This window comes from Lycium barbarum, chromosome 4, assembly GCF_019175385.1.
Source record: "Lycium barbarum isolate Lr01 chromosome 4, ASM1917538v2, whole genome shotgun sequence".
NCBI classification, from domain to species: domain Eukaryota; kingdom Viridiplantae; phylum Streptophyta; class Magnoliopsida; order Solanales; family Solanaceae; genus Lycium; species Lycium barbarum.
Window position 1 is genome coordinate 5,206,286 of NC_083340.1, and position 13,180 is coordinate 5,219,465.

The following is a 13,180-nucleotide window of genomic DNA, read 5'->3' on the forward strand; positions in this document are numbered from 1 at the left end:
ACCAACCAAATACTATAAAAGAGTCTCAAAAATATATTTAATAAAGAACATTTTCATGAAAAAAGACTTTGTCCATACCAATATAAGTTGCATGCATTTCACCCTTATCCAAAATGCAGAGTTAGAGATTTCATCTTATTTAAGTCTTCAAGCATAATCTGAAGCCACATAGCCTATAACTGATCGATCACTATCTTTACATTGTTGAATGTCATAATGTGGACCACCGTGGTGGCTTCTTTATGATTTCATTTCAGTTTCTAGATTATTTCTGTTATGCGGGGTTTTCCCGCAAGGTTTCTATAAACATTTTAACTAAATTTTAGTTAGAGATCTAATTACATAATTGAAACTGTAAGCTCTTTTTTTTTTCTTTTTGAAAAGGCGTCTTCTCAATAGCGAGTATATCAGAAATGAAAGACGTTGGTACACTCCCCTATGATCCACTGGACCAAACATAGAAACGACTGCTCTAGCTAAAGCGTGAGCAACTCAATTCGCTGATTTTCTAACTAGAGAAATAAATACTAATTGAAATTTTTTCATTAAGTGTCTTACAACCATGAACAAGAGTGTCAAAATAAGAATTATTTGAAATGTTTCCTTAGAGAACTTGATGAACTAGTTGATTATCTCTCTCAATTAAGATAATTATTAGCAAAATCGCAGTTCAACAACTGAGAGCTTTCCGAACGTCCAAAATCTCTGCAACTAACATGCTAGGTACTTTATTTAAAAATCTTGCTTGACCGCCAATAAAATCTCCTCTCACAATACGTATTAACTAGTGTTTTGCAGAGGCATTTTCGGGGCTAGCCCCAGGGCGGGGCGTATCAAAAACGCTCTGGGGCATAAATGAAAGGCGTAGATCCATGGGGCATACGCCTTAGAATTTGGGGCGTAAGTCCCGGGCACAAAAGTGTAAGCCCCAGACATAAAGGTGCACGCCCCGGCTGTTAATTTAATTTTTATTGTTAAGTATTTTTGCTATAGATTATGACTTTTGTTATTGTTGTAATAATATTTATATTATTATGTTATCACGTTTTTGCATTGTAGTGATTTTTCTTAAAATATATAAATAAATAACACTGCCATAACTTTTTTTTTTGAGATGATTATGTCTGAAATTGATACGATAGAGATTTCATAGCACTATGTTCCTGAAGCAACTTCATCTATTTTTTTTTTATCATTGCTCTTACACTTTTTGCCCTTCTCCTTCTTTGAGTATAAATAAAAGTCAGTGCAAATATTAATTGAGGGTGGGAAGGACTAATAGATTTGGAGATTGATGATGAAGTGAAATAAGATTTCATTTTAAAGATTATCTAGGCTATTATCATTTTTTGTGTTGTGATCTCTGTCAAATAATAGTCATTGGTGATTTATTTGAATTTATTCATGGCCGAGTGATAAGGCAGAGGACTGCAAATCCTTTTTTCCCCAGTTCAAATCCGGGAGAATTTTAATGAAAATTTTACATTTGCTTATTTTTTAGTAATAAAACTATAAAATTAAAGATACATGAGACATACGGGTGTCTTGATGCTTACGCCTCGTCCCGTGCTGCATATAACGCCTCACCTCACGCCCCCAACTTTTAAAACACTGGTATTAATATTCCCACACGCGCAATACCACAATAAATATCAAAGTTAACATCTGTGTTGCATTTAATTACATGATTCTATGTTTATTCTATGTAATCCGATTCTATAATTTTCTTTGAGATTTGATTACTTATTATGAATTCTATATTAAGAAAAATAATATTTAAAATATATATTATTTTTTGCACATAATAAACTCAGTACTCGCAAATTCATACTGGAATCCTTTACTCTATAAATATCACGCATCAGTATCCTTATCTCTATCTCCAACGTAAGAATAAGCATTCCATAGCCGACACGTACTCTTTCTTTCAAGTACATTTTCAAAGTGGGAACTAAAGACACACACACAACATTAATGATGTTGGAAACTTAACGAAACGTAGAACCTTCTGGAAAAAAAAAAAAAAACAGCTTTTTAGTTTTTTTTTTTTTTTAGCTCTCCAAAATTTTCAATGGTTCCTTCTCGCATCTTCCTAACTAAAAATATTAGTTACTGGGTCCCACGTTACCCGCTAAAAAATTTCCTCATTGAGATAATAGCATTTCTGGTCCCCAAAATTATAGGTATATTATGATTTGATCCTTGTGAAATTTGATAAATAAATTTAACCTTGAATTAATCGAAATATGTAGAAGTATATTGTATTTGAACTACTTTAAAAGTATATTACCGTTAAATATAGAGTAAGAGTACAAGCTTAACATAATAAATGAGTAATTGAGCGACTAATACAACAACATACAGTGAATCTCGCAATGTGTGATCTGGGGAGAATAAAGTGTACGCAAACTTTACCCCTACTTCGAAAGGTAGGAAAACTGTTTCCAAAAGACACTTGACTCAAGAGAAAGCATGACAAAAAATGTCATGGTAAGACAAGTAGTTCAAAACAGTATAAAAATAAAACTAACAAAAGCAAAAAGCCACGATAAAATATTCTGAAAAAAGAAGCGGTATCTACCACAGATAAATAAGATAATCGAAATATAAGAAATAATATTAACAGGAAATTAAGAGACTAAGAATTATGATAAGTTTGTAAATATTCACAAGTAAAAGAATTAAAAAGTGCACATTTCTATTAAGGAAAAGGTAAAGAATGCCCCTTTATTTTGGAAAAAGAGCTAAAAATATCCTCCGAATTAATTTTGGGTCAAAAACACCCCTCTCGTCATTAAAGTTTTTAAATATACCCTGTCTTAACCAAAATCCGCAACATAACCCGATTTTATTTTAAACCCGCTCCATTTAAAATCTATCCAACTACATAAAAAATCAATATGCGACGAATTTGTTCCTGAATCCTACATCTGGAGCCACTAGGTACAGAAACGGGCAACTCATATGCGTTTTTTATGTAGTTAGATCGGTTTTAAATGAAGCGGGTTTAAAAATAAAATCGGATTATATTGTGAATTTTCGTTAAGACAAGAGTACATTTAAAAACTTTAATGACAGAAGAGATATTCTTAACTCAAAATTAATTTAGAGGATATTTTAGCTCTTTTCCCAAAATAGAGAGACATTTTTGACCCTTTTCCCTTCTATTAACTAAAGATTAAATGTGCACAGGCAAATACTATAAGGATCCAAATTAGAATTTATCAATAATCAAGACGAAAAAGGCGATGAACTCTTTCCCTATTTTACCCTCTACTAGTATTATTCCCATCATGTTCTCCTTGTCAACCATTTCTTTCTGTCTCCTACCCTCCTCCTGAGAAAGTTCTAGAAACAATCCTCAACTTTCTCTCTAAGGGGTTTGGATCTGTATTAGCAGTAGCAACAGTGGATGTCATGGTGCCATCGCCGGTTGAACAGACCGGCGAATCTAACGCCGTTAGTGCTGAGAATCAGAGATCTCTACCAACGCCATTTCTGACAAAAACTTATCAGCTCGTGGATGATCCTGTTATCGACGAGTTGATCTCGTGGAATGAAGATGGAACAACATTCATTGTTTGGAAACCTGCTGAATTTGCTAGAGATTTGCTTCCTAAATATTTTAAGCATAATAATTTCTCCAGTTTTGTCAGGCAGCTTAATACTTACGTAAGATTCTTATTTTCATCATAAAAAAATTCGTTTTTTTTAATCATTTTTTATTACTCTTTCCGTTTTAATTTATCTGATATTTTTCGGATTTCGAGACTCAACAGTTTATCTATGGTAATTTTTTCATATGCATTTAAAGAATTTTGGAGCTGTTAATTATCGCGATTTATAGTAATTTGACGTAATTTTTGAGTTTTTATTTTAAAACCTTAAAGCTTCTATATTTGAATTTCCTCTTAAAATTAAGAAGTTAATTATCGTGATTTATCAGTAGTGTGTTTGACGTTATTTTTGAGTTTTATTTTGAAACTTAAAGCTTCTACGTCTGAATTTCTAATTAAAAATAAGAAGTTTGACTCTCTAAATTCTAAATGTCAACAGTATTTTTTTCATTTGATTTGACTATTTTGTGAAATTATTGTTTAGGGATTCAGGAAAGTGGTACCTGATCGATGGGAATTCGCGAATGAATGTTTCCGGAGAGGTGAGAAAGGACTACTTCGTGACATTCAACGCCGGAAAATCTCACCGGCAGGTACTGCCGTTTCACCGGTAGTAACTGTAAATGCAGCACAAGCGGTGACGGTAGCGGTGGCTCCGGCGGCGGTGCGGATGATATCTCCGTCAAACTCCGGTGACGAGCAGGTGTTATCATCCAACTCATCACCGGCAGCAACGGCTGCCGCCGCAGCTGCAACGGTGCTAAGGAACACCACGTGTACGACAACGCCGGAGCTTCTAGAGGAAAATGAGCGGTTGAGGAAAGAGAACGCGCAATTGAGTCAGGAATTAAATAGGTTGAGGAGTTTATGTAGTAATGTATACAATCTGATGTCTATTTATTCACCACCGGCATCGTTGGGAATACCAGAAGGACGAGCTCTCGAATTACTCCCCACGGAGCAGGTAATAGCGTCTCAATTAAATTAGTGGCCTAAATTCAAAATGAATAATTTTTATTATGAAGTTCATTTTTCTAGCTTATGCAAAGTCGTCAAAGGCTTTTTTTTTTTTTCATAATGGATTTCATCTAATTATTCTTTTTTAATTGATGATATAGTCAAATACATTTGATCTTTTTTTGAGATATAAGTAGTACTTCAAAAATATCAAATTTCTTCTAGTAATTCTTTCCTTTTATATGAGAAGTATACTTTTTCTACAAATAATACTCAATATTGTATTTTTTTTAAACCCTTTAGAGCCGGTGTGGGCAGGTTGCGGCGGAGGTAGACGGCGGCGCGACCTTCACGGCGGCGGAGAGTAGCGGTGTGAAGGCGGAGGAAGATATAAGCCCAAAATTGTTTGGAGTTTCAATCGGTGTAAAGCGCGTGAGGAGAAGCAATGAAGCGCGTGAAGAAGTGGTGCAGGATCAAGTACACTCGCATGGATCAGATGTGAAATCAGAGCCGTTAGATTCAGGAAGCGGACATCAAAATGATGATGATCAACCGTGGATAGATCGATTAGGCTGAGATGATTTTTAACTCACCCAAAAAAAAAAATGTGGGGACCACTTGCTAGAAGGAACGAGGAAGATGAGGGGACGTTGATAAAGAACACGTGTACAATGGAGGTAATTATCAATGTTTGTTCTGGTGGTTTCTGGAAGAATAGAGAAAGTGGGGCAATGATTTTATTTAAAAAGGTCACCATATTAGAAAAATATATTTGCTTATAAAAAGGCCCCAAAAGCGGTGGAAAAGGAGAAGAAAAGGTGGATTTTTAAATGATCCATAATTGGATTAGAAAAATGGGGGAGCTGGGCTAGTTTAGTTGAAAAAGATGACAAATGTGGGAATTTAGTCAATGTTTTAGCTGGATGGGAACTATTTATGTTACAAGGTGCCAGAGAATTTTTGGCTAGGAAATTGTTTGTACATAATTGAAAAGAAATAATGTTGTAATTGTAAGTTCTTAGTAAATTTACTGAAGTTTGCTCTTTCTCATTTTCCTTTTTTTCCTTTTTCCCTAGTCTTTCTGCTTGTTTTGTTTTGGTTCTCTTATTATTGCTTCTAGAGAGAACATGCTCTTCCAGTAGATTGACCAGCCGCTGCCTGAAATTTGTATAGTTACCCTATCTTTCCGTAAAGATTAACTACTCCGTATTGCAGTTTGATTATATCATGATTTAGGATGCGTAGGGTTGAAACGTTCCCTACTGAAAAAAAAAATTCATATTTAGTTTCAAATACGAGATATCTAATTAAGCAAGATAAGTAAGGAGTCTCATTCAATGCACCATATTCTTTTGGTGGCGTAAAAGTTAACTACTAGTTTAGGGTAGAATGAAATTCGTAGAGGTTTTTTAGCTCAAGGATAAATTTGAATATTTTTCATTTTGTGAAAAATGTCTCTCGGTTGGAAAGGTTACCTTTTGTAAATAAGGGTATATATTTGGATCAATATTATGACAGAAGTGGTATATCTGACTTCAGTTATTGACGAATGACGAATCTGGATTATTTTATAAAGTTAAATGACATATTTAAACGTTTTTCTCTATAATTTAGAATACTTTGAACTTTAGCATCGCTAGATATATAGGTCGCACGGCCACCTTTTAAAATGGTGCGGGGAAGTTCTTAAAAATGTGATTTTTATGGTTCTAAACTACTTGGGATCATGAGAAATTGATAATCAATCGTACATATACTTGTGGACTACTTGCATATAAGAGAATAATTTTCATTTAAGCCATTCAATAACTATTAATATGCTAAAATCTCGATCAATATATACAAGATTCGACCCGAAATAAAATACTATAATAGCTGTACATGCATGGCATATATTCAACCAAAGGTAAATACAAGATTCTGCAACATATCCTAATCACTTCTTTGGTCCAAAAGATTATTGACTTTAAATGAAGAATTAATTATTTGTAGTGAATATTTACAATTTTAATTAAGAGGTAAATCTTGTGCCAGTTGCACTCCTTAATTTTTTATGAATAGAATCTAGAGAGATCTGTTCTTATCCTAATAATTTTTAATTTTTCGTTATGCTTAATAGAAAACTAAAATTGAGGGGATAACTATTGCCTAGAGGCTACAGTAAATAGAAGCATTTGCAAATAGTCCGATCAATTAGTTATGAGACAAAATTAAACTAGAGCAATAAAGAGGCAAAAATGATTCATTCGTCTTCAAGACAAGTATGTAGACAACAACAATAATAAAAAAGATAAGTTGTATATACACTGTAAATTAAGGAGTCAAAGAAGTAATGAAGACAATAATAAAATACAATAACTCCTCCATTTACCTGTCAAAATACTTGACCACTTTTGACTCCGGAGCCTAAAGGGTATAAAAATACACGGTATTTATCAAAACGGAATGACCAAAAATTTATATACCAAAAGGGGTATATCGTGGGCTGATCCACGATATACCCCAATTTTTTTTTCATCTGACACCAAGTCAACGAAAATTTTTTTTTTAAAAAAATTAATTGTATAACGTGGACTGATCCACGTTATACAATTTATATTGTATAACGTGGATCAGTCCACGTTATACAATTAACGGAAAAGGTCCAAAAATACCCTTGACCTATTCAAAAAGGCTTATAAATACCCTCCTTCCACCTTTTGGTCTAAAAATACCCTTCCATCCACCTTTTAGGTCTAAAAATACCCTTAAGGTTTGTTTTTGGCTCAAATATACCCCTCAAACTAACAAGTTAAAATTAACTCTTTTAAAAAGCCAAATGGCAATTTGTAATTGGTCAATAATAAAATTCCGTAATTTAAAAAAAAATCCAGATTTAAAAAAAAGATGCCAATAATAAATTGCCAGTAATTTAAAATTCCAGATTTTAAAAAAAAATTGTCAATAATAAAATTCCGTAATTTACATTTTAAAAAAAAAAAATTGTGTGGCAACTTAAAAATTAAAAATTAAAAAATTAAAAAATATGAACGAAACTGTTTTTTTTTTTTTTTTTGCATTTCGTGAATAAAAAAACGAAATAGGAAATTATAATTATTTTTTTTGCATTTCATGTATTAAAAAACGAAATAGGATAAAAAAAATTTATTTTCGTTCATATAAAAACGAAATTGGAAAATTGGACAAAATATATTTTCCAATTTCGTTTTTATATGAACAAAATTAATTTTTTATCCTATTTTATTTTTTAATACACGAAATGCAAAAAAAAATTATAATTTCCTATTTCGTTTTTTTATTCACGAAATGCAAAAAAAAACAAAAAAAAAAAAACATATTTCGTTGATTAATTCACGAAATGCAAAAAAAAAAAAAAACAGTTTTGTTCATATTTTTTAATTTTTAAATTAAATAATATATGTGTCCAATCACAAAATGTCATTTGGCTTTTTAAAAGAGTTAACTTTAACTTTGTTAGTTTGAGGGGTATATTTGAGCAAAATATAAACCTTAAGGGTATTTTTAGACCAAAAGGTGGAAGGAGGGTATTTATGAGCAGCGTTTTACAAAATTGGAGTCCGGAACCAAAATGCCCGAAGTGTTTTTTCCATACTTTGACTAACGATTAGTCGTGTGTCAAGACTCCGAAACGTCAATATTTTATCTAGAACCTGATATTTTTTTTTTGCGAACAATAATGTAGGCCCAATACATCAAGGATACGTAGACGTTCGGATAGTCATTTTAGGGGTTGAAAAGGTGCCCGAAGTAAGTTTTGTTTGAAAAAACTTAGTGATTTTTCCATACTTTGACCAACGATTAGTCGTGTGTCAAGACTCCGAAATGTCAATATTTTATATAGAACCTGATATTTTTTTGTGCGTACAATAATATAGGCTCAATACATCAAGGATACGTAGACGTTCGGATCGTCATTTTAGGGGTTGAAAAGGTGCTCGAAGTAAGTTTTATTTGAAAACTAGTTGTAAAGTGGTCAAACTTTAGATGGTCATAACTTTGCGCTCGGACGTCCTTTTTACGCGTTTTTTTTTTGAACTTGCATATTTTTTCGAGATCTACGCGGGCATAGGCGGTTTGGCTGAGCCGAGTTTTGCAAAAACACCTTTTATCCAATTCTATTTCAATTTTCCCCCAAATTGGCCTGAAATTTTCAGTTTTATGTACTTATAAGATGATGATACGCAATAGATTTTAACGTAAAAATTTTGGGGTAATGTAGCTGTGAATGTCAATTTCACTTCTGTGGTTTCAATTTTTGAAAATAAAGCTGACTAATTTTCTCGACATATAAAGTTGACTAAAATAACCTTACAGTCAAACACTAAGTTTTTTCAAACAAAACTTACTTCGGCTTCAGGAGCGCGGACTACAACTAGAAGGAGGAATGAAGTGTAGTACGTGCAAGCAAACAGGTCATAAAAAGAATCGCTTCCCCGACAGAAATCAGTAGTTGTTGTTGCTTGTTGGTTTTTATGTTTTTTCTTAAGTTGTACGATCGTTGTTTCCTTATGTAATCTTCCAAGAATATATAACATGTCTTGTACCGTTTAATAGTTAGTATGTAATTTAACATTTACTACTCAGTTAATGTGTGACGTTTATTTAACTTATATTTTATTTTTTATTTCTGTTCGCATATATAACACATTTAATTATTGCATGTGTTAAAATATTTATTTGAGTTAATCATGCTTTAAAAATTAAAAAAATCAATAAATTTTTTTATTAAAAACATAACCAAATATGATTTAAATTTAGGCAACGTCTTACCAAGTATTTGTTAAAAAAAAAAAATTAATTGTATAACGTGGACTGATCCACGTTATACAATTAATTTTTTTTTTTTAAATTTTTCGTTGACTTGGTGTCAGATGAAAAAAAAAATTGGGGTATATCGTGGATCAGCCCACGATATACCCCTTTTGGTATATAAATTTTTTGTCATTCCGTTTTGATAAATACCGTGTATTTTTATATCCTTTAGGCTCCGAACTCCTTATCGTAAAAGGAAAGAAAAATCACATAGAAATGGCTTGAGTCATCTAAAAAAAGAAAAAAAGAAAAAAAAAATGAATTCAATTAATGTTCTAAAAAGTGCAAGGTTAAGATATATAAAGTCCACATATGTTGTATAAGGATTTTAAGAAGAGTTTATAACGATTTTGGTGTATATTATCCATCATCGTTAGATTTGGGATTAAAATGCTCAAATTCTTTCGTGTTGTGCACATGCAAATATTTAACGCCTTAGGTTTCACTAGAGGATGAGGAAGTGCAAATAGAAAGAAAAAAAAAATAGTTTTGTAGTTTAATACAGCATGAAGTAAAATAATTCACCAATTAATAAGCATTTAATGGAACATGTGATCATGTTATAGTGGGTGATACATACATTTTTTTGTAATGTCAAACCACAAGAGGGATGATAATATGATATCATATGATGAACTTAATATTTCTTAAACACCTAACAACGATAAAATTTGTCATATTTACTCATTTTAATAGCCTCAAATAAATAAGAGATTACATAGATAATTGCTATTATGACTCTGTTCATTTGGAAGTACACTTCATATCTTTAGGGAAATTATCCTAATCTACCCTTTCACCGGAAATTATCCCAATCTACTCTTTCACCGTATAAATACCTAAAGTATTTCACCCGTTATATTTTGGATCATTTATATACATTTGCTATTAGCAAATATGCTCGTATCTGTCTTGAACTTTAATGCAACTTCAACGTAGATGGAGTGAATCCCACGTATCAAAGTACTTTAATTTGAGAAAAACATCTAGATTTATTCATCTACTTTTGAGTATGATTTAGAATTACTCTTCTTCATACTTCGATTGGTAGCTAGGCTTCATACATTTAGAGCTCCATATGTCAAAGGATAAATATGACGCTATTTACTAACGGCAAGGGTATAAATAACTTCTAAGTATAGTCAAGAATAAAATTAAAATATTTCGTACAGTATTTTAAAAAAAAATCATTTACCTTATTTCTTGTAAATAAATAAGGAACAAAATGATGGAATATAGGCATACACAGCGAAAGTAAATAGCCAGGATTGAACTTGCAAGTAATATAGACAACACATAATCAAAGATTTTAATCAAACATAAAATCGATACTTATCTCTTGAAGCGTGACGGCGACCAAGAATCGAATCTTCAACCACGAGCACACACCATTCAGTTGATCGTCATCCTTCAGTTCCACAGTTTTCTGCTGTGTAACCCGAATAATACCAGAATTTGTGAAATTCGTGTAGGCGAATTTCTATGGAAAAAGAGTAAAAACTTGTAAAACCCTTTCACCTCCTTATGGAAAAAGACCCCTATTTTATAACTACAGGTTTTAGGGTTTTTCCTTTTTTCAAAACCTGTTGGGTCTTTATTTTCCACCAAGAAATAATATTCCATTTAATTCTTTATTATTCGGGCACAGCAGGGATCACAGAATTTAATTAACGAGGCTTCCTATTATGGAATTAATTCGAAATATCTGAATTAATCCTACCATAATAAATTATGAATTATTCCACTAAAAAATCGTAACTGCACTCCTCAGTTCAATTTCGAAATCTTTCATTAAATCTTATTTAACTCCCCATGTTAAGATTACAGATACCAATCAATTAAATTAAATTACTGACAATTTAATTCATTGACTAATTGAATCCTTTATATTTTCGCTTAACTTATATCATGTGGCGGATACAAAATTCACCTGCAGGGTTTTCACATGAGACTTATAAGCATCCATAAAGGGGTATCATCAATCTCAAAGTCAAGACATGGATTCTATCTACTAATTATTATTTCACAAATGTAATTTGCCATTATCCAATTTACCAGGAATACATAGACCCGCAATTGAGTCGTACCTTTTAATAAATCAAAATAATAAACAAATCACATTGATCATAATAATTATATCAAGATTAAGAGTATAAGTACATTTAATGAACTAGAGAATTTGTTTTATATATTCAGTATAAAAACACTTATGTCTACTTGGTCCGTTCAATACATACAAAATGTACTAGCACAAGAAGACGGAACTGTACCGTTCCCATAATGAAGATATATTATATTAATCTTGTGCTACAATCATACCGATGACTTTGTCCAATTTTCATCTTAGATTGTGAACATAAATTTTATACTTATAAGAACCGACGATTTAATCTTCTGTGTATAAGCTAAACTCTATACACTAAATCATCTACTATATAAGTAAATGACACAAATACTAGTACATGATCTATTTAACTCTTTATTAAACAATGAATAAATAATTGTTCTATAATAAATAGTATATCCAAACACATGGTTAATAGTATATATCCCAACACAAATATCAATTTATCAATTGGTTCGTAATTGTATAAGCCTAATCTTATACTAACGGACAATTAACTCTTTCTTTTTCTCTAACCTTTTTCTTTGAGAAATTGAATGGTAATTGCATGGAAGATCCTTGTAACGGGCTATATATGGAAACTTTGAAGTGGGTGTTGACTACTTCAAAGACAAATAGAGTACTCAGACAAATATTATCTTGTTTTTTCACTTTGTCCCACTTGATAAATAAAATTACGCTTTTACTAGTTCAATTTCCACATAATCAGAAATAAAAATTAAATAAATAACGAAGCAAGAAAAGGGAAATCGTCTAATCCTATCATTTGATTGTGGAAAAGCTGCCTTGGAATAATGGAATCTCTATGCTTGATTTCGAGTAGAAAAGGGTATTGAACTCCTATATAATACTTTAGTGTATCTATTAAAAGTGGGAGAAAAAGACAATAAAACAGACTTGCATCTCTACGTTTTTCATTGTGGAATTTAAACATAACCATTAAATTTGCTTATTTATCAATCATCGTTTCACTTTTAAATTTTCTTGGCCCGTCATGGAAAAATTCTTGACTTGTCAGTACAACAACCTTCTATTTAGGGATCTCGATCCATGATTGATCAACTAATAGGTTTTCTTTAAAGTCAAGAAAACGATTTTTCTCGTGAAAGAAGGCAAACCACGTCTAGTAAGTAGTATTTCATATAGATTGTCTTTTTCCTACTCGTGACGATCTTTTTCCCTACAAACATTTCAAGATTGAATTTCTTAATATGTATTCCCGGTCCAGTTATTGAATTCTCGTAAATACTATAGATTATGCTCTAGATCTGTCATAATCTGCCGCCGCTTCCGCTCCCCAACCATGCACCCCCAACAACACTCCAACACACACACCCCTGTACCCCTACACCCAACCCCTCCTCCACCCGACCCCCACTCCCACTCCCAAACATTCGCAACTCCCCCAGCCCCCACCCCTCATCACTCTTCCCAACCCGAGCCCCACTCCCTCTCCCAACATCCCCAACTCACCCCACCCCTCATCCCCCTCCACTCCCAAGCTCCCACCCCAACCCCTCCATGATAATGTTTCCCTAAAATATATATAAATATTTTTGAAATAATATTTTTCATTTACTTACCGTACACTAGAAAATAAGTAAGAATTTTTTTTTTTTTAAAGGAACTTATTTATGTGAACAACATT

General features: G+C 32.3%; 1 protein-coding gene across 3 annotated transcripts; it reads left to right on the plus strand.

Moving 5' to 3' along the window:
- Positions 1–3,224: 3,224 nt before the first annotated feature.
- LOC132634949 (heat stress transcription factor B-2b) lies at positions 3,225–5,624 on the plus strand. Of its 3 annotated transcripts, none has more exons than XM_060351133.1 (3): positions 3,225–3,672; positions 4,102–4,581; positions 4,878–5,624. In XM_060351133.1, the coding sequence occupies exons 1-3, from the start codon at positions 3,418–3,420 to the stop codon at positions 5,148–5,150; spliced, it is 1,008 nt and encodes a 335-aa protein (XP_060207116.1). In that variant the 5' UTR covers positions 3,225–3,417; the 3' UTR covers positions 5,151–5,624. The 3 variants fall into 3 exon arrangements, with proteins under 3 accessions (XP_060207116.1, XP_060207118.1, XP_060207119.1); XM_060351135.1 differs by having other exon boundaries at positions 3,227–3,672; positions 4,893–5,624; XM_060351136.1 differs by having other exon boundaries at positions 3,534–3,672; positions 4,110–4,581.
- The last annotated feature ends 7,556 nt before the right edge of the window (positions 5,625–13,180 follow it).